Source organism: Osmerus mordax, chromosome 10, assembly GCF_038355195.1.
Source record: "Osmerus mordax isolate fOsmMor3 chromosome 10, fOsmMor3.pri, whole genome shotgun sequence".
Classification (NCBI taxonomy): domain Eukaryota; kingdom Metazoa; phylum Chordata; class Actinopteri; order Osmeriformes; family Osmeridae; genus Osmerus; species Osmerus mordax.
This window is the reverse complement of record NC_090059.1, coordinates 12,902,527-12,923,615: the sequence shown is the minus strand read 5'-3', so window position 1 is coordinate 12,923,615 and position 21,089 is coordinate 12,902,527. Positions and strand designations below refer to the sequence as shown.

General features: G+C 47.3%; 1 protein-coding gene across 1 annotated transcript in view; it reads left to right on the top strand.

The window, feature by feature from the left end:
• The window catches only part of fmn2b (formin 2b), a 41,774-nt gene that overhangs the window by 11,435 nt on the left and 9,250 nt on the right, over positions 1 to 21,089 (top strand). Inside the window, exons 8-16 of the mRNA XM_067245219.1 lie at positions 100 to 244; positions 2,929 to 3,016; positions 8,750 to 8,811; positions 12,730 to 12,821; positions 12,918 to 13,047; positions 13,209 to 13,355; positions 13,504 to 13,563; positions 14,040 to 14,160; positions 18,014 to 18,106. Coding sequence (XP_067101320.1) covers positions 100 to 244; positions 2,929 to 3,016; positions 8,750 to 8,811; positions 12,730 to 12,821; positions 12,918 to 13,047; positions 13,209 to 13,355; positions 13,504 to 13,563; positions 14,040 to 14,160; positions 18,014 to 18,106 — 938 coding nt within the window. The remainder of the gene's footprint in view (positions 1 to 99; positions 245 to 2,928; positions 3,017 to 8,749; positions 8,812 to 12,729; positions 12,822 to 12,917; positions 13,048 to 13,208; positions 13,356 to 13,503; positions 13,564 to 14,039; positions 14,161 to 18,013; positions 18,107 to 21,089) is intronic.

Here is a 21,089-nt window from a genome sequence, read left to right as displayed (position 1 = left end):
CAGTATTTAATTCAAAGACATCAAACATGTATCTGGCTTGCTACTGAATGTCCGCATTTTCTAAAGGTAAAACCTTGCCATGTCCCCGTCTTTCCCCAGGGAGGTGAGCTCCTCTCTGGTGTGGGACAAGGTCGAGGAGCCTGACGTGGACTTCCAGGAGTTTGTGGAGCTGTTCTCCAAAACAGCTGTCAAGGAGAAGAAAAAGCCCCTGTCTGACACCATCACCAAGTCTAAAGCCAAACAGGTACATCTCCTCCTCCTCCGCTCATCCTCCTCATCATCAGAAGCTCCTGTATGAGGTTGACTCTGCGTGCTTGTCAAGGTGTCAAAGTTCTAGACTTTGGGCAGGGAAGGAGTCGGCAGACGCAGGGAAGGAGTCGGCAGAGCTGACTGAGGCCGAGGAAGGAAAGCAGCAAGTTGAGGTTAGGGCAGCTTGATGTTGGAAGGTGTTTTGGCGTCTGTGGCTTCATTGTTTACCACAATACGGAAGCGTTCTGTCTCCGATCTTAGCTCCCCGACCACTGGTGCTAAAGGCTCAAATCGAAGCAGCTGTCGTCTCTTTCTCTATCCCGCATTCTCTATCTTAGTCTTTTTCTAGTTCAATTAGATCTCATTGAACATCTACTGAATTGGATGGTTTCTTTCCAGGCTTACATTCCTGCAGAATGTGTATTGCTCCTGTATAGCGCTTTCTGCTTCATTTTATAATTATTTACATTTCTTACCCATGATTTGATCAACAACAAAGATATTTTATTCATGTTATTAAGTTGTAGAATTTCTAACCACCATATCTATCTTGTTTGAATTATAGCTGTCCCAAAATCACATTACTTTCTGCCAAGTTGTGTTTTTGCTGTAAATCTGGAGGCAATTTTGAGTCGCCAAATAAAAGTGTTTTAGGAATTTTATTTGTTTCAGCAATTGACCTCCTAAATAGTTAGGTTGAAAAAAACTCTCACCTTTGATGTGTTTCAGAGGAACTGAGAGCTCAGTCAGTCTGTGGTTCCTGCTTTAAACATGACCTCAGACACAAACTGATTGAAATAATTGGTATCTTTTTTATTTTTTCTTCTTTTTCCCCCAATCTTCCAAACGACCAGAAGTTGTCCAGAAACATTTTTCTTCATAGGAAGTAACATGTTTTCTTTACTGAAATTGCAGAAGGCATGTTGGCAATAGGAAGTGTTTAAGTAAGGATATATAATTCATTCCTAGCAGCTCTTAGAGGCTGCTAAAGGGAATGCCAGAGTTCTAAGAATGTCAGTAACACATTTGTGCTTCCACGCTGTTTGTCTAGACATGGGTGCCCACCCAGCTTTGTCAAGGCTCACTCTTGATGACGCACCATTGTCTAGCATGTTGATACAGATCTTGACACGAAGTTCGGAGAATGGGGTTTTGTTTTTGCTGCAGCTCTGCGTGAGCATGTGTGTTTGCGTGTGCATGTGTGTGTCTGCAGGCACAGAGAAAGTCATGACTGGCTGGAGACCCTTGGTTCTCCAGTATTGTGGTTGAGTGACCTGATATTCCCCTCTAGAGCAGACTCTGGTCTGGGCTTGGACCATAACCCCCCCCTCCCCCTCAGTAATTATCTAATCAGTGCAGGAGAGGAGTGTGGACCAGCTGAGGCTGGTCAGGAATGGGACCCTGCTCCTTTCGGATGATCACGCACAGGCGTCTTTCCAATGTTTCCAATGCCGCGTCTTGTTTTCTTCAACTTTGCTTTTGTTTTTGTTTTCCTCATTAAGAAATTGTGTGCCAGGGTGCTGTAGGGGACAAGCTATTGGAAACGTTCACAGACAGATTTATGTGTGTGTGTGTGTGCTGCAAGTCAAGTCCAGGCAGTATTCTTGGAGCCGTTTTCCTCGGCCTTTCACATTTATTGTCAGTTTAAGGAATTCTTGTCTATCCAGTGCTGCTGCAGTGAGCTCGCTAACAGACTACATCTCCAGGTACACAATGAGCACATCTGCTTCCAATGAACACTTAACGCAAGGAGATTATAAACGTCAGAGGAGCGAGTAACTGCTTAACTGGGATGGCAGGCTTTTAAAGTCAATTGACCATCACTGCCCTTGACTTCTGGGACAGGAGTCAGAGGATGTGAACTAGACAGTCAGTTTGTTTCTTTCTCTTTCTTTCTTTTTGGTCTTTGCTTTCCTTCTCTCTATTCCACTATCTCCCTCCTTCATCTCTTCCTTCACCTTGACGTGAGTCCTTTACTCCCTTATGACCAAATTGCCTCAATAATGTAAATAAAGTGATAGTTTAAAGGGATGCTTCAGCCAACAATCCAAAATACATATTTGTGGTGCTCCAAGCGCCCAAAAAAGTGTCTCTGTCTCTATCCAGAAATCATGACCAGGTTACTCAAGAAAGTCCACAGATATGTTGTGAGTAGTTTCATGTAGGAGCTATTTTCTTTCTACCAAACGTCCTACATGAAACTGCTCTCAAGAAGTTCTGTGGTTTATCTTGAGTAACCAGGTCATGATTTTTGGAAGGAGACATTGCTGGTGAGTTTATCCAATGCGTTTTTGGACGCTTTAATTACCACAAGCCGAGTTCCATCTATCTCCAGCATATCTTAGAAGGCCAATATCTCTAAAACTCGGCACCTAAACAATCTAGATGGATTCATAGTACTATAGGTAAGAGGAAAAATATGAATTTTAGAATGTTTGGTGAACTGTCCCTGTAAGGATATGTAGTATGTAATGATGCATGTGCTCTTGTAACCAGCTTTATTAATATTTGCATAAATGATTTCTAGCAGACGCTTCTACCCAAAGTGGCGTACAAGTAGTGCACAAAGACAGAACAGCAGAAATTCAAGGATCAGAAGTGCATGATACTAACATGTTTGATCACAGATGCAGTGTGTTGTGTGCGCCTTCATCAGCCATCTCTCCCTGTGTGTTTCAGGTGGTGAAGCTGCTGAACAACAAGCGTTCCCAGGCAGTAGGCATCCTGATGTCCAGTCTGCACCTGGATATGAAGGACATCCAGCACGGTGAGTCCAGGGGCCAGGCCTCAAACCGCTCCAGAGACCCTCCATAGGAGGACCATGGGACCCCGTTTATGAAGTCTGGGAGGCTGTGAGGGCGAGGCTGGCGTGCCTCAAATAGATGTCCTGACTTGATGCGTTCAGTCCAGCTCCGAGCTCTCCTCAGCTTCCAGTAGGAGCCGGTATTGAATGGGTTTCCTTCAGATAGTCTGTGTGTGCGTCAGAGCCTCCCTTGTATTTCCTTGTCCTCGTTGACTGACCCAGTCTCGCTGTTCCATTGTCGTTGTTGTTGTTGTTTGTGTCGTTGATACGATTGTTTGGTTTCAGACATTCTGTGGTTGGGAAAGGTCCCTGGCTGGTATCTCTCTCTCTCCCCCCCCCTTTCGTATCTCGCCCTCCTCCGTCTCACTTTCAACCCCCCCCCCCTCTCCCCACCTTTTCCACCCTTACTCTCCAGTGCAGTTTACTGTAAGATGCAGTACAGTTGCTGATTTGCATCCATTACATTCAGTGTTAAATCTCCTCTGCCATGAAAGGCAAATCGTGGATTTATTTGTCGCCACATTTGAATTATAAACAGTGAAGACAAAAGTGACAGCCATTTGCATGAGTAATGTTGGTTTCTGCTTTTCTCTAAAACGCCACAGCACTCAACAGCAACGTGTTGAGGTTTGGCTGTGTGTCGGAGTCACAGACATTACTGTTTGGTTTGTGTTCTTTGGGTTTCTACAACTCCCAATACAGGACATATGTCTGGATGGTTGATGTAATTCAACCAGCAAGAATCTCAGGAATTCCTTATCCACTATCCCCATTCTCCACACAAACACACACACATGCACAGGCACAACATGTTTTCATCAAGCGAGAGACACATTTGTTCCTGCTAAATCTTTAGCAAGGCAGTCAGCATATTAAGGTGTCAGTGTTCAGGACTCCATCCTGTCAGACTTACACCCCCCCCCCCACACACACACAGAGCGGTAGCGGCGTAGTGAGGAGCCGAGGCTGGCGCCAGGCGTTTGTGGTATTGTGGAGAACTGCAAATGGATCTCAGTCAGAGAGGGAAACGTGAACAATGATGCGGCCCTGCCTCAGCTCAGAGCCTCAGCTCAGAGCCTCAGCTCAGAGCCTCAGCTCAGAGCCTCAGCTCAGAGCCTCAGCTCAGAGCCTCAGCTCAGAGCCTCAGCTCAGAGCCTCAGCTCGGGCCGCTCGGAGCATAATGGGAACCAACTGCAACACGGATGTATCGTCTCCCATCTGTTTGTGGTGGTGGTAACCGGGGGTAACCATATATCGTGTGGTAGAGAGAAATGCCCGCTTATCAACGACAGGGAATAGAATGAGAGGGGGGGTGTGGGTTGGATCGGTGGGGGGGATAAAATAATCCCCATATATGAAGATCTAGTTCAGTGTGGCGCAACATGATAATTTAAGAACGGAGATCTGCTATTGTAAGCCAGTTTAAGCTAGTTGCTAAACTGGATTCTGCAGATGAACTAGCTGTGAGACGTCCCTGTAGATGACATTAGTTCACCTCAAACACTGCTGGGGGAAAGGGAAGGAGAGAGAGACCTCTCACACTGCTGGGGGAAAGTGAAGGAGAGAGAGATATTCCGTCCGTTTATTTTAGCTCTGCAAATCCATCAGGCCTCTATGGGGGTGGAATGTTGCTGTATATTTTATACCGGTGCCAGAAGAATTTGTCGTTAATTTCCGTCTAATCAATGTGTTTATATGCCAGCGGGCCAGGCATATGCAAGGGCTCTGTCACGAAGATCAGGCCTTTCCTTTGTTAAACATCTACATTACATTACATTTACATTTAGTCATTTAGCAGACGCTCTTATCCAGAGCGACTTACAGTAAGTACAGGGACATTCCCCCCGAGGCAAGTAGGGTGAAGTGGACACAACGTCATTTGGCACGGCCGGGAATCGAACTGGCAACCTTCAGATTACTAGCCCGCTTCCCTAACCGCTCAGCCACCTGACTCATCTAGTCTCAGGATTGGAGGGAGATTCTACATCCAGCTTTCCCTGGTTCTCATTGGATTGGTGTTAGCCTGCGGTTGCCAGGTTTGAGCTCCCCGACCCTCTCCACCTCCCATCCTTGTGAGTCTGTAAAATGATCTTGGGAATTTGTAATGGTGTCAGGAAAGGTGCATACCCTAAATCAACCCTGCACTCTTGCCCTCTAGATGTGTGTCTGTGTATGGCTCCTAAATCAGAGGCCTAGGCTGAGGTATGGATGCACTCTGTGATTATCGCATCTACAGAGGGGATCAGATAGATTGCCTGTGGTTATTTACAGGAATCTGTAAGTGTTCACATCTTCCATAGATCTCCTTTTCTAAACAGTTAATCTGACTTGGCACATTTGCATGGATATGAATTGCTAGCCTGGCGTCTAATAGCATAGTTGTGAACACAGGCAAGAGTTCTCTTCGCAAATATCACTATTAATTTCCTTTTGAAAATAAGCTACTTTTAGTCATTATCACATAGCTGCGGCTAGATCATAAAATATGATTTTCTGAAGTTTCCCTGCTCCACCCCCCCCCCCCCCCCCTCAAAATAATAAAGGTTATGTTGAGTTGTAGGAGGTTTTAGATGTTGGGAATCAACTCTTACAGCTGCCTTCCTGAGCGTTAGGTAGAGGGTTTGGTTACATGTCAGAGTCAGCCTCTGATGAACCCTTGCTGTCCAGATTGCCTCCACAATAGGTCAAATTCATCCTGTAGAAAGGATTGTATGCAGGTGTGAGAACCCATACATGAGAACCCAGGCTGCTTCCCTCCCTGTGGTGGTTCTGTACTTCTGTACTACTCCCTGTTCTAAGGGAGTTCTGCTCCCTGCCTTTAGTCATGTATTGAGTTTGACCTGTAAAAGGATTACATGTGTCTCATATATCCCATGTCCCATACAGCATCTGTGACTGGACATGTAGTGAGATGGAGAGCTATCCTCCCCCGTCTGGGCTGATTTACAGCCGGTGTGTACATTCAAAACGTTGGCGGTATCTGTTGGCCCTGCCAGGAGGTCAACTCCATAGAGGAGTTGGATGAGGACACACGCATGCTGAAGTGCGAGCGCATAAGCGCTGAACACACACCTTCTTGCTGTCTATCTCTCTCTCACTTACTCACTCTCACACACACACACTGTATTGTAAAAAAAAAGTAAGTAAAGCAGGAGCGTACAAAAGACAGGGTTAGTTATATGTGTTGAGCACAGCTTTGTCTCAATGTTCTGGTCTTTGGTGATCAGACCAGGAATACCTTGCCAGATACAGAAATCCTGCTTGATTTGACATGGGAATAATGTCCACGTCTACTTTTCAACTGATTTAAGATTTCAGTCCCAAAATAATATACTATTTAATGTATCAATTTTACCTTGGATTGTCAAATACTTGGACTCCAGCTGGTCTCAGCATCTTGGACCAATGAAGTTTTCTGTGGAATCCAATGAGGCTGTTACTACTGGGGTGTATGCCTGTCTCAGTGTGTGTGTGTGTGTGTGTGTGTGTGTGTGCAGGGCGCTGTGGTAGAGCTGTTCCTATACCTCCATGTTATGCAGGGAATAAATCCAAAGAAAGCCAAATAACTAATTTCTGTGTGATTGTTGATAGTGTCATTTTACCAACACACTCCTTATGTAGAATGGACTGTATACATACTGTAATATCTTAATGCCGTTTCCTACAGGTCTCGTTTCAAACAGTGAGGAATGATAAACATGGATATCCTTTGAGCTGGGACCACGGCTGGATGCAGTGTTAACGAGGCTGGTTTGATGTGCCTGTGTGTGTCTGGCTCTTGTCAACTTCACACCTCGCGCTGAGATGTTTTTCGTTGCTACCATCAATGCAAAAAAAAAAACTGTAGCTCATCAGCACTGAGCTCAAACAAAAGGCTGGATTTCACCCAGAATTGTTTATTGTTTTGTGCGTGCTACTCTGCCTCAGATCACAAATGAAAACAATACCACTCCTTTAGCCCTGCTTGGCTGGTTCCTAGGGTAAAGGAAACCTCCATACTGAAGGTCTACACACCCAGAGCCATGCACACCTCTCAGCTCTCCCTTCCTCACCAGTGTCGTGGCGGTAGCAGCACAGTAACACGCTCTTGTCCGTTGGGTGCAGTTTCTCACTCGCTCAGACAAACCTGTCCCATATCAACACTCCTGACCCTCACTGGAGGAGTGTTGACTCTCTCTCTCTCACACACACCACACACCGCACACACACACACACACCGCACACACATGCAGATAGACCGATGGGCGGCCGAGCTCCACCTCTCTTACCTCCTCCCTCCGTGGTCCTCAGCACCCGAAAGCCCTGCGATGTAACACTATATCTTAGATTAAACAATCCACATCTTCAGCTCTGTTTGTGTTCAAACATTTACTTTTAAAGGATTACAGTTGGAGGCGCCAGATCCCTGGCCGCCGAGACAAAGAGGCGACAGCGGGAATTCAGGCGCCGCCTCTTTGTTCTCTGACAGGCCCGAGGTAGCGGGCGCTTTCATCAGCGCCCTCGTCAGCGCGGCCATGTGCTGCTGACTGATTAAATGTTGGTAGGCAAATATTTCCACCCTCCGTGGAGGTGAGCGCCTGTGTGTGTGTGTATAAAAGTGAGTTTGTTGCCGTGTGTGTGTATGTAGGTTTTTGTTTTGGAATGCAGACATAGCTGTGTGTATTGGAGTGCGCATGTGTGCGTTTTGTGTTTCTCTCTAACCAGGTGTAGTGTTTCCAGAGACTGTGTCAGCCCACAGCAAAGAGAAAGCTCCAACACAATAGCATGGCAGACTAGAGGTTTCTGCAGGGCTGCTCAGTTTGGACAACTGTCATGTTCCTGTACATGAAGCTTTGAGAGAGATAGACATGCATAGGCTATGATGATGACATGAATGGTCTGGGAGTGTGTAGCTTGGTATCTGTAGTTTTCAAGTGCTGGAGAAGAGTAGTCCCAGTCTGACAGTCTTGACTGGAGGGACCCCCACCTGAGACAAATCTAGTTAATTGCCCCCAGACTCATCACACCCCCATTAAGCTGCTTAGTGGTGTCAAGCTTGGTCGGCTGGAAGGGATGGTTGCTACAAGCAGTTTGGGAGAGGGTGACATGGGATTGGGGGGATCCTGTGGGTGGCACTGAACCCTGTGGGAATAGGAAAGAAATATGTCCAAATCTGCTGTAAAGCTGTGGGCTTGACACGGTGAGGGTTTGACCTGGAGTAGGGGCCAAGCAGAGAGGTTAATACTGGGAGGGATTAAAGCAGGCCCAGCCAGCCCTGCAGACCTGCCTGTGGGACACCAATGAGCTTATTTGGTGTCGCTGGTACCGGCCACCATCTCTCTTTCTTTCTTTCTCTCTCTCTCTCCCCCTCCCTCCTTCTGTTGGTGGTACGGTTCCCTCCTCCCCTTCTCTCGGCTCTCAGGGCTCCTGATCACGCTCGCTGGCGTCTTGTCGGCGCCTTGTTGGCGCTGGCGTCTTGGCCGGCGAGCGGGGTTTAAGACAAGTGGCGCCACGGCGTGTTGTGTCCTTATGGCGGTGTGCGGGGGGGCCAGGAGCTCAGGAGGGCTGGCCTTTCACCTCATGACCAGTGGTTACACTCTATTAACCTCTGACGTGTCACTCCTTGTTGGAAACCTCTGATTAACATCCCTCTTTTTCTCGCCCTATTTCTCTTTTTCTAAACATTTTTTTCTCCATCTTTCTCCCCCCTCTCTCCAGCCATTATGAACCTGGACAACACTGTGGTGGACCTGGAGACGCTGCAGGCCCTCTACGAAAACGTAAGTATCTCACCCCCAGCTGACCCCTGCATCAAATGTAGTCAAAGGTCACTGAAGGTCAATCATCCGTCAATCCCTTAACCCATCAGAACAGAAGGTATTGCGAGCTTTCTGTGACAGAGTACCACAATGCACCAGTGTAGAATATCTACCAGGAAGGAGACTTGAAGAAACAGACACTGAACATGGCCCGTTCAAACACACAGCAGGGACAATACCAAGTGTTTCTCATCAAACTCCTAAATGGGTAGTGCTCTGTTCTATAACTTTGAAACCTACTGTACAGAACATACTGAATAATTGAGTCCATCTTGTTATTTAATCTCCTGAGTAATCAGATTGATCTAGAGCCTTTGATACATGTGCAAAGAGGGAGGGACACAGAGAGAGAGAAAGAGAGAGAGAGGAGTTTTTGTACAGGATGTATACGCTTGGAATCCTCTCCAATATCTGGACTTCAAATGTAGTCTGGTTAACATCAAAAGGCCCAAATCGAAACGAACTGCATTAATATTACAATGAATCTGTGGACTGCAAGGGCTGCATAGAAACGCTCTGTGTTTACTGCAGAATCAGCCTCGTAAAAACCCAAATTACCCTCGTTTGCCATCTCGGAAGAACGCACGTTTGTTTCATGTATTAAAACTGGCACCAGAGTTTGGTCCTCTTTTTTTTCTTCATAATGTCATGCAATTGACTTTGGTTGCATACTGTATCCAGTGACATTATTAATGTTGCTTTCATTAAAATAAATCACGTAAGAGCAAAAGAAAGAAAGGAGCGCTCTTGGCTCTTTGTGCTCTCACATACCTGATATCAATTACTGGAATGTCGTGGTGTATTAGCAGGCCAGTCGCTGGCTCTGTGTAGAGGCAGCGAGGACCCTTAAAAGGTTGTGTCTGGCTGGAGACCACTCACAGCTCCCACCCCCCCCCCCCCACTACAGACCCCCGGTCCGACTGATGGCCACAATGTCCAATAGACTCCGACGTGTTACAATAAATCCTTAAAATCAAGGTCAAAAGACTGGCCTTTCCCGTTCTCTCTCTCTTTCACTTTGAGAAATGAGTTAATCTTTAGTAAAGCTAGTCTCTTATTGAGGGATGCTTTTTCATTGAGGAGGACGTATTTGTCTCATTGTCGCCAGACATGCAATGACTATGTACACACTTCTCTTTTTGGTTACAACTTCTTTATTTTTCTATTGCCAACTGGAAGCTCCTGAATATTTCCTTTATCAGGATCTGTCTCTGCTTTGTATCTATCAGAAAAGATGGTATTTGCTGTCCAGAGCCAGATAGCAGATTGCAGTGTTTTTAATGTTCCAAATACGTGTCTGGTTCGAGCTTTGGTAAATGCCTTTTGTGTTTGACACAAGATTCTCTCTCTTTCTCTCTCCCCCCCTCTCTTTTCTACTTGCCTGAGGCGCAGTTTCAAAACCCCCAGTTTGTGTTTCTATATTTTTGTTTTGACTCTTTACATGCAAGACTCCATCCTGTCGCCCTTTCCTAATTCACCACCATAGAAAGCTTTATGGCAGGCCCCGCCAGGCTCTAACTGGCACAGCTCTCCTCTGGCCCCCTGCTCCTCCCGGGAGACCCTGTTTCTTGTAAGGCCCCGCTCAGCCCCCGGGCCCTCAGGCGTTCCATGGTTCAGCAGTTTGTCTGCCCGTTATGGCACCAGGGCACCCCTGAGAAGGCCTGTGACTGGAATGTCTTGGAGGACTATACTTCATCCCCCACTCCACTTCTCCCCCTCTCCTCTCCTCTTCATCCTTCACTTCTGTACTCTTTCATCCCTTGTTCATTCCTCTCATCCATCCTCCACTCCTCTCAATCCACCACCACCACCCCTCTCTTTTCTCCTCCCCTCCCCCCTTTTTCACCTCCATCCTCACTCTTCAGAGACGTCCAATGTCAGCCTCCTCTTGTAGCTACAAAAGAGAAAAAATGTAGGGAGTTACAGTACTGTATGAAAAGAGAGAGGAATGGGAGAAGGAAACATGAAGATGTTTGTGTCTGGACAGCTTATTCAGTAATTATGGAAACCAGGCCTGCAGAAATGGTATTCAGAAGAATTGAAAAAAGAGAAACACTGTAAAAACACAGTGCTTTACAAATGTTCAATACAGGGTTTTTTTTTCTTCCATTATTGCTGCAACTCTCTGGTTCATGTTTCTGGTTCGGATGTTTAGGTCGTATGTGTTGGGATCTTACCCACACGTCAAGATACTATTACTGATTACCCAGAGCCAAGATACACATTTATCCCTCGTGTCTTTTGACAATAGAGCACTCTCTTGATTTCCCATCTATGCCTCCCATCCCGAAATCACAATCCCACTGAATGGAAAAAGGCTGCTTTTTATTAAAACTATTTACACTTTAAAAACCTGGTGAATTAGAAGCAGAAGCCGTTGCCCTTGTGGACAGATGGCAGAGTGAACAGAATCCTAATCACTGTGTTTGATGCCCACGTTTGAAGTGCTGTGGAAGCATGCTGCAAGCCGAGCGGGGACCTTGAAGCTTTGCCCCCCCCCCCCCCCCCCTCCCTGCCCCCCCCCCCCCCTCCCTGCCCCCCCCCCCCCCCTGATTGATTTTGGTGATGGAGCTTAATGGATCTGAAGGTTTTTCCAAAGTTTACATTCACACCAAGGCTGCTCTCCTTCCCCCGCCCCCTCCCCTTACTCACCCTCTCTCTCCCCCCTCTCTTCCCCTGACCCATGTCACTATAAAAGAGGGAACTATAATACTACATGATGGAGCTCATTCCTCCTTAGTGGTTTTTTGTCTCCTTTCTTGTTTCCTCTCTCTCTCTCTCTCTCTCTCTCTCTCTCTCTCTCTCTCTCTCTCTCTCTCTCTCTCTCTCTCTCTGGTGCTTTTTGAACACGCTCCATCCTTCCCCCACCGCTGCTAAGTGGTTAAAACGGTGTTGGGTCGTCAGGGTGTTTGATCTAGACGTGAAGTGTTTACCGTGGTGTTTACTTTACTCTACAGCTGGTATGTTTACAAGGGCTAGCCAATCCATTCAGACAGCCACTCACACCTAGCGGCCCTCTGTCAGAGTTTCACAAAGGCACACCATTGAGTTTGGAGCTGAGGTGCTTTGGATTACAATGATTGCCTTTTGGTTTCATGCTAGATGCTTCAACTTGACCAAGAGGGAGTTGGGTTAAGAAACGGTGCAGTATGCAGTATAGTGTGGTTGATATAAGACATGTCCAGTACATGAAGACGTGTTCTCGACCATGGAGCATATTGGCCTAATCTTGCTGAATTAAATCATTACTCGGAGGCTGTCGAGCTGTTTTGGTTTGGTCTCTTGTTTTGAGTCTGTTTTGAACCATTCATTAGTTTATTTGTCAAGTGTGTAAATGCACATATATTGTGTATTACAAGCATAGTTTTCTCTAGGGGCAGTGCTACACCGGCCCTCCTGACGTCTAAGAACGATTCAACGTTTTGTATAATTAAGGGTTAACCACATTGTCAGTTGTGCTATAGAATGCTGAGAGAAGCAAACGCTAGAGACATTGTGGCTTCTCTCCTCTTTTATTGCTTTGGTTTTCCCCTTAAGCCCACTCAGCAAGGAAATGTTTGTTCTGGAGTTGTTGGCTTGTACACAATAGTTTGGGCGGCAGGATCAAAAAGCCTTTCTGGTAAAAGTGTTTAAATGTTAAACCTCAATAATGTTGTTGTGTGTGTAGCATAGTCTTATGTTGTGGTCCTAGTTAGCCACTCCAGGAGAGTGAATTATGATATCTTGTGGTGTTTACTATTTCTCGTATGTAGATTGCATAATCGTTGACCCCAAAACCCTAATAAAGATCTTACAATGACATCAGGATTACCAATCATGTGTCCTTTAAAACATTCCTGCTAAAACAGAAGTTATTGTTTTGTTTTTGCTTCTCCACAGAGAGCACAACAAGATGAGATGGATAAGATTGAAAAGCACATCAAATCCTCCAAAGACAAAGAGAACGCCAAGCCCCTGGATAAGCCTGAACAGTAAGACCACCATACTTCCTTGTACAAACGTTCCAGTGACTAGAATCTGAAGTTTAGTGGAAGATCCCGCTTCTTTCCTTCTCTCCTCCATCCCAGGTTTCTGTTCCAGCTCTCAGAGATCCCTAACTTTTCAGGCAGGGTCTTCTGTGTCCTCTTCCAGTCCACCTTCTCTGAGTGCAGCTCCTCCATCCACCGCAAGCTAGAAATCCTGCAAAGAGCCTGCACTGTAAGTGTGTGTTTGTGTGTGCTAATTATTGTGTGTACTTTTTGCCCTTATTCTGCACTTCCTCTCTCATCTCTGTCATCCTCCCTCTCTTTTCCACATTCATACATTTTCCCTCTGTGCCCTCATCCCCCCCCCCCCCCCCCCCCCCCCCCCCCCACCAGATCCTGCAGAGTGGGAACGGGGTGATGAAGGTGCTGGGTCTGGTTCTGGCCTTTGGGAACTTCATGAATGGAGGGAACCGGACCAGAGGCCAGGCGGATGGCTTCAACCTGGACATCCTGCCCAAGCTCAAGGACGTGAAGAGCAGTGTGAGTGGGACTGAGCCTGCATCCTCGTCACTGAGTGTTGGTGAAACCCAGTGCCACAGAATCCAGGCTAGCAAAGCTAGCGATTTACACCTGTTTGCATATTACTGTAAGTAGTTACTTTTGTGCTGTGTTTCTTTTCAAATCACAGGACAACATGCGAAGTCTTCTGTCCTACATTGTGGCTTACTATCTCAGGCACTTTGACGAGGTAAGTCCTCAACCTGTTCATTTTCACGTCCCAGACTCCCAGCCTTCTACTATGGATACATGTTTCAGACATGCTGCTCTCTAATGTCTTGGGAAGTGAGGAGAGAGAGTGAGAGAGTGAAAGAATGTTGTTAAATGTTATTTATTTTCCCTCCTTATTTTCTGCTCTAACTAATGCTCTCTGCTCCGCTCTGCTCTGCTCTGTTCTGCTGGCCTGTAGGCAGTTACCGCTGGCAGCACATCCAAAAACTGCCTGTTGTAAATAAGGTGTTTAGCTATACAAAACTGTAGCAATTCGAACGGAGCCAAACACAACCTCAACCTACATGTGCACACACATGCATACACACACACACCATGTACAAGAGATGTTTCAGTGTCTGAAAGAAATTTGATTTTGGATCCAGTTTTTTTGGGGGGGCGTATAAAGGTGATTGGTGAACAAAATAATGTGTGTGTGTGTGTGTGTGTTGGCAGGACGCTGGCAGAGAGACGTGTGTCTACCCTCTCCCTGAGCCTCAGGACCTGTTCCAGGCCTCCCAGATGAAGTTTGAAGACTTCCAGAAGGATCTATCCCGTCTGAGGAAGGACCTGCGTGGTACGTTGTAATATCTCTCTGACCTCTGGACACTGGTCTCTCTTTGGGACATGTCTAAGCCCTGGACAGGGATCTCTCTTTGGGACCTGTCTAAGCCCTGGACACTGGTCTTTTTTTGGGACCTGTCTGAGCTGGCACTCATGCTGTCTACTACAGATGCACAGATAGCCTCCGTAGCCTAACTCAGTGATTTATTAAGACAGACTAAGGGCTAAGGGAGGCAGAGAGGTAGTGAGACACTGCCTCATCCCTGGCTACTGTGCAACAATCCAGTACTCCTGAGTAATCCAGGTGTTTGGTATGGAGGTTCTGGTGTCTCTGAGGGTAGACTTAAGGACTCTGTTGGGTTAGGAGAGGACCTGGGGGGGGGGGGGGGGGGGGGTGGAGAGCCTTTGATCATCTGAAGTGACAAAGTTCAGTCTGTGTTAGCATAAAAGTCAGAGGCCAGACAGATCCAGGGTACTGTCACTGTATCAGTAACATCGGACGGGCTTTGCACGCCGCTCCTCCCCCCTAAGGCCCCCCGCTCCTGGTTGTGTTTAGGTCCTCTGTAAAGCTTGATCCAAAACATCTGCATGTTAGAGGTTTTGCTTTCTTTTTTTTTGTGTTACTTTTTCAAAGGAAAAGTCAGAAGTCTTTGACTGTTTTCCAGACAAGGCACACGTTAGCCCAAGGTGTTGTACAGTAACATAGCCTGCACCGCAAAGCTTTTTACATGTGTAATGTTCTACTGGGGTAGATTTCTGAGATGATATGCTAATATAGTCATGTTTAGAGGAAGCTTTAAGTTATGTGCATGCCTTATTCCACTACAGTACATTTAGGTCTGACGAGTGTATATGGAGTGGGGTAGGGGCTCTGTGTTTGTGGTTGAGGACTTTTGATTGGCTCTCCTGGCCTCCCACCCAATCAATACTGAGTTATCAGTGTTCTGATGGAGACCCTGCTGTGACAAGCTCAGCAGAACTTCTTCCTGAGCCAGCAACCGAGTTCCTGTTGGATCACCTGCTCTCCATCTCTCTCCCAGTCTCTCCCCTGGTCCCCCGCCCTAACTACATTATGGTCACCTCTCTAATGGCTTTACCATCTTCTCTCCTAGTTTAGAAAATTATACATTTAATGTAATGCGAAGGGCGTAGGGAGTCAGCTGGCTGAGCGGTGAGAGAATCGGGCTAGTAATCCGAAGGTTGCCAGTTCGATTCCCGGTCAAGCCAACTGACGCTGTGTCCTTGGGCAAGACACTTCACCCTACTTGCCTCGGGGGAATGTCCCTGTACTTACTGTAAGTCGCTCTGGATAAGAGCGTCTGCTAAATGACTAAATGTAAATGTAATGCTTATAATTATGTACACACTATGTGATGGTATCTCTCTGCATCCAGTGGTTGTGTGAATCCGAGTTGAGAATGAAATCATTGGCCTGCTTCCCTCATATTCATGATATAAAGAATGCATGGTTGGACTATTTCTCAAATTATCCAGTTGTCTGACCTAGGACCTTGGGCCAAATGACAATAAATCTACTTCCATAAATATTGATGTGATTAGAGTCTGGAGAGTTGGCTGGGAACAGGGCTTTGAACACAGTTCAATCAGCAGTTGATTACCCAAGGTCAGTCATTACAATGCTGGAAGTTGTTGATGTGTTGAAAATGGCGATCTCTCCATGTCTGTTTAGCATTCTTTGAATCCACCTTTCCTCTCGTTACTCATTCTCAGCTTCGTGTGTGTGTGTGTGTGTGTGTGTGTGTGTGTGTGTGCACACACACTCAAACACAAAGAGCCCTCATGTCTCGTCTCTAGCCAGCGAAGTGAGTCAGAGGTACAGTATCTCCTGGAGCTGGTCACATGCTTCCCTGAGAGGGCAGGTCATTTCCTGCATACCCTCCTTGGCAGTAATCGGCTCGACCAATTAGGCTCTCATACCTCTGTTCCTAGGACTCATTAAATGATGACATGAGGAAGTAGAAGGAAGTTGGGTAAACACCTCCCAACCTTACACATGCACGCACGCACACACACACACACACACACACACTCTCACTCACTCACTCACTGAAAGACTGCTTACAGTACTACACTGCAAGACTTGCTCACTTTAAAAGAAGTGCTGATATTAAAGAGAAGGACTTGAGTTTGTTTAGACAGGATAGACAGGGCATCTCCAGAGTGTATGACCCAACAGCCAGCGCCCAGTCGGCGCTGCTCCCAGCCCCAGGATGAGCTCCCTCTCTGGGGGGTTAAACTGCAGGGTTAGCCTGTAGGCCCTGGAGGATGTTCACTTGTTAGGCTGTCAAAACAAACAAACGGGGGCCCTTGCTCCCTCCTGCCCGGGTTGCTCTGGTGGTCCGGACAGAGAGAGAGAGAGAGAGAGAGAGAGAGAGAGAGGGAGCAAAACGGGGAGATTACTGTAAATGCTGGCACCAGAAAACGTCATGCTTAAGCCTAGTGAGAGTAAATGAATACTCTTGTAAGAATGTGAGCCTGTATATGAGGCTATATACGCAGAGAGGGGGTGAGGAAAGTCTGTGGGGGGGTCAAGCTGTTTCTTTGCTTCTCTATCATATATAGTTCAAATACGACGATCGTCCTGGTGTGGCTCTGTCATTCTCATTTGGGTGTCTGAGAAAGTGCGTCGTGTTTTTATTGAATGTTTTTTTTGGTTGATTGACTACTACACTTAGTCAATCAACATCTCTGAAAGAAAGCGATTGGTTTTGATGCCTTATGCCTGCAAAGAGTCTGTATCACTTTTTAGCCTTTTTCTTTGTCTGTCTGTTTCTGTCATGTTCTCCCACGGTCTCTCTCTTTCTCTCTTTCTCTCTCTCTCTCACAGCTCATCTTTCTGTGAATATATCCATTTGAGTTTTTTTATTTCAACACAGTGTAATATTATCTAGATGAATGGCATCTAGCCTGCTGTCATTCTGACAGTCTCCTCCATATCAGTGGTTCCATCTGTTAGCGCTGAGGTCTGGGGCAGTGGTGAAAGTAGACAGCAGCACATGTGGAGAGAGGCTGGGGCTAGACTAGAGTTTGAAGCTGTAGCTGGGTCTGGAGTTTAGACTTGGGCTGAGGCTGGAGTGAAAGCTAAAGTAGAGGCTGGGGGCTGGAAGCTGGAGTGAAAGCTAAAGTAGAGGCTGGAGGCTGGAGGCTGGAGTGAAAGCTAAAGTAGAGGCTGGAGGCTGGAGGCTGGAGGCTGGAGGCTGGAGGCTGGAGGCTGGAGTGAAAGCTAAAGTAGAGGCTGGGGGCCATGTTAACTAGGTAACCCCAGCTATGCGGCACTGCCTGACCACAGGTCAACTAAGTGGTCTGTAATAGTCCAGATGGCATTTAGATTGGCATGTGGCCAGACCAGGCCAAGCAGGGAGAGATCTAATCCATCATGGCCACTGATTGTTACGTGACTCTCTGAACGTCATGGAAGTTCCAGAATTCCAAGCTTCTGCAGGAAGAGGACATCAGTCTTCTCTCTGTGGACGGTGTGTGCTTGCCTGGGTGTGTTGAAGGGGTTACAGGTGAATGGAGTGGAATGTAATTGACTTATTGACTTTGCAGAAACATTCACACACTTTTCCATCTTTTCTGTTCAACTCAATTCTGTCAATCAAACAAAAAGAAGACTGACATTACAAAAGAGGAGAAGAAGATAACTGTTAAATGAAAAAGGGATACAGGTGGTAGAAATGTGACTTGCCCAGTAGTACTGTACCCCAGAACTGTAACACATATTCTGGAAGTACTGCTCTGTATTTACTTAAGGATGCTGTGTCTTGTTCTGTATTCTGTAGTCTGTTTTCTTTGTTACTCGAAGTGTGTTCTTGATGTTGGTCTCGGTTCCCTTGTCGTTCCAGCATGCACTTCAGAGGTGGAGAAGGTGTGCAAGGTGTCGTCGGAAGAACATCTGCAGCCCTTCAAGGACAAGATGGATGAATTCATCAGTCAAGGTGAGCAGAGGAGAACACACGTACACCCAAACATGAAACACACACACACGCATTTGGGCCTCATTGCCTATGAAAGGATGTGAAGCATTAGTCCTGTGGCCTACAGCTGTGTGTCTGTTCCTTTGGAGGGATGGCAGTAGGGAGCAGAAGTTGGAAGGCTCTTTCCTTGGCCACCAAGTCTTGGTCTGTGGCTGGTGAGGTGATGTCCAGTGTTTAGAGACCACAGATGAGTCTCCACTTTGTTTAATGGTCTGAGCAGGTGTACTAGACTGTCCGACTAAGGGACAACGATAGACTGTGTGTGTGTGTGTGTGTGTGTGTGTGTGTGTGTGTGTGTGTGTGTGTGTGTGTGTGTGTGTGTGTGTGTGTGTGTGTGTGTGTGTGTGTGTGTGTGTGTGTGTGTGTGTGTGTGTGTGTGTGTGTGTGTGTGTGTGTGTGTGTGTGTGTGTGTGTGTGTGTGTGTGTGTCTCTGTAGGGGGGACACTTCACTGAACTGAAACGGCACATGACATAGTGGCTTTTGTCGACTACTACAGACAGACACACACACTTCTGGTCGGTCTGACTGCCCGTCTCCATGACACCACCAGTGGAGTATTAGGATTTGTGGCAGAGGAGGAGGAAGAAAGGGAGGCTGTTTGGAGCTGGTCTCGGTTAGCCAGACTCTCAGACTTTTTTGATGTTGCAATCCATTGATGTTGCAGTACATGTGGTAGGACATGAAAGGCATAGCCCAGATATGTTATGCATATACAGTCGCCTGCACACACTGCCGTCGCCCATTAACACCAACACTCGCTGGCAAAGAGCAGATCTGCGTTCACACCCTTCTGTTTGAAGACGTCTGGCGTAGATGTTTCAACCTAGATCCTGTCACGTTGGGTTCACTCACCCGAATGTCACACAGTTAACCTTTTAATCATTATCTCCCATCATTATCTCTTGATTGTTTGAATGGCAGAGCATTCCTGGCGTTCCTCACCTCTCGTTTCCTCTCAGGAGTTTTTTGTCGGTGACCCCCGGAACGGGGAATCACTGACATGAATCCAGAGCATGTATAAATCAAAGTGACACCAGCATTCTGGCGTGTGTGTGTGTGTGTGTGTGTGTGTGTGTGTGTGTGTGTGTGTGTGTGTGTGTGTGTGTGTGTGTGTGTGTGTGTGTGTGTGTGTGTGTGTGTGTGTGTGTGTGTGTGTGTGTGTGTGTGTGTGTGTGTGTGTGTGTGTGTGTGTGTGTGTGTGTGTGTGTGTGTGTGTGTGTGTGTGTGTGTGTGTGTGTGTGTGTGTGTGTGTGTGTGTGTGTGTGTGTGTGTGTGTGTGTGTGTGTGTGTGTGTGGGAATAATATGTGCATACATTTGTGTGAGCGGTTGGGTCTCTGTGTGTGTGTGTGAGAGAGGGAGGATCTGAGAGTTTGTGAAGGGGGGACTGTGTGTGAGGGGTCTGGCTGTGATTAGTCTGTTGAGGATGCTGCTGCTGCCACGCCACTTAACGCGTTTGGATAATGTGTCGTGACCCGGTGACCTGGTGCCAGCCCAGCAGGGGATTTCGATCGCCCTGTGTGGATGCTAATCCGGGAGGGTGACCCATGAGGACCTGGGGTGAGGGTGGGAGAAGGAGAGAAAGGTGACAGGCTTTAACCCCTGGGCTGTCTACTCGACCCACCCTCCCCCATAAGCACTACCTCTCCTCGGCTTAATTCTTCAATCCCTTTCCCTCCCACAATAGCAAACTCTGACACGTTACCCCTCCCAATCTCTGACTCCACAAACACACATTGCACACACACTCAACATTCAACACACACACACTCCGGTACCACGAGTTCCCCTAGACACCAGAAGCCCAGAGAGAGAGGGAGAGAGAAGAGGCAGAGAGCCTGCAGGGCCTGCTCTGTGGAGTCTCTTCCCCACAACTGGGCTCAATTTGTCAATGAGCACCCCAGCAGCTGACCCCTGACGCCCCTGCTCAGCCCCTGAGGAAACCCTGTTTCCCCCCCAGTGTCCCCGGCTCCCAGAATGCTGATTGGTTGCTGGTCCTCACGATGCATACTTTCTCATGTACTGTACATTTTATCTCTCTCTAGAGAGAGAGAGAGAGAGACTGTCTCTCTCCTGCTGTCAGCTTATCTCGCTCTCTTTCTCTTAACTCCTTATTTTTCAGGTCTGCATCAAATGCTCTCTTTATAACTCATTCTCTGTCTTTAATACTCACTTTCTCCAGCTTCCTCTTGTCTGTCTCTTTGTGTCTCTCTCTCTTTCTCTCACTCACTGTAAGCGTGTCAGAGAAGTGAAATGAACACACGGTGTGGATGGTTCTGCTGGACGAGGCGAGGAGACGTCTGCTCCCGCGCCCTCTCCAGAACCCCCCCCTGCTCAGCGCCTGACGATCCAAGCCTAACAGCCAAACAAACAGCCACAGTTATCTCTTTGGCTCGCGTGTCATTTCCCTCCCATTTGTGTGCGGCCGTTTGTCTGAGTGTGTCCGGCTGATTGAAGAAGTGCACTCTGGGTAATCCCCAGTGGGAGTTTACTAGCCTTAAAGACGTTGTTATCCAGAAACGCACTTGATATGAAATGGATTTTAAACTGTTGCACATGTACCGTAGCCCTGGCTTCTACATCACAATGTATTCACAGACACAGGAGTTCTGTCTTTGTGGGAGTGTCCTTTCCCGCGTACAGACAGCCGGCTAGAGGAGGTCAGAGGAGGCTATTTGATGTTGGAGCGCCAGGGTCTCCAGCAGTCTGAGCTGACCGCTGAGCTGACACCACCAGGAGCAGCTGACTCCAGGCCCATCCCGGCCGGCCCCCTTCCTCCCAGCCTGCCCTGTTTGACAGACCCTGTCATATCTAAGTGGTGTTTGTGGTGGTTGTCTCTGCTCCACAGTGTCAACAGTGGTTACTACCTGAGCGTGAAGCCCGCTGACTGAGCGGGCGGGCGCTGGGGTGTGCCACCTAGCTGTAGGCCCCAAGTGAAAGCAGAC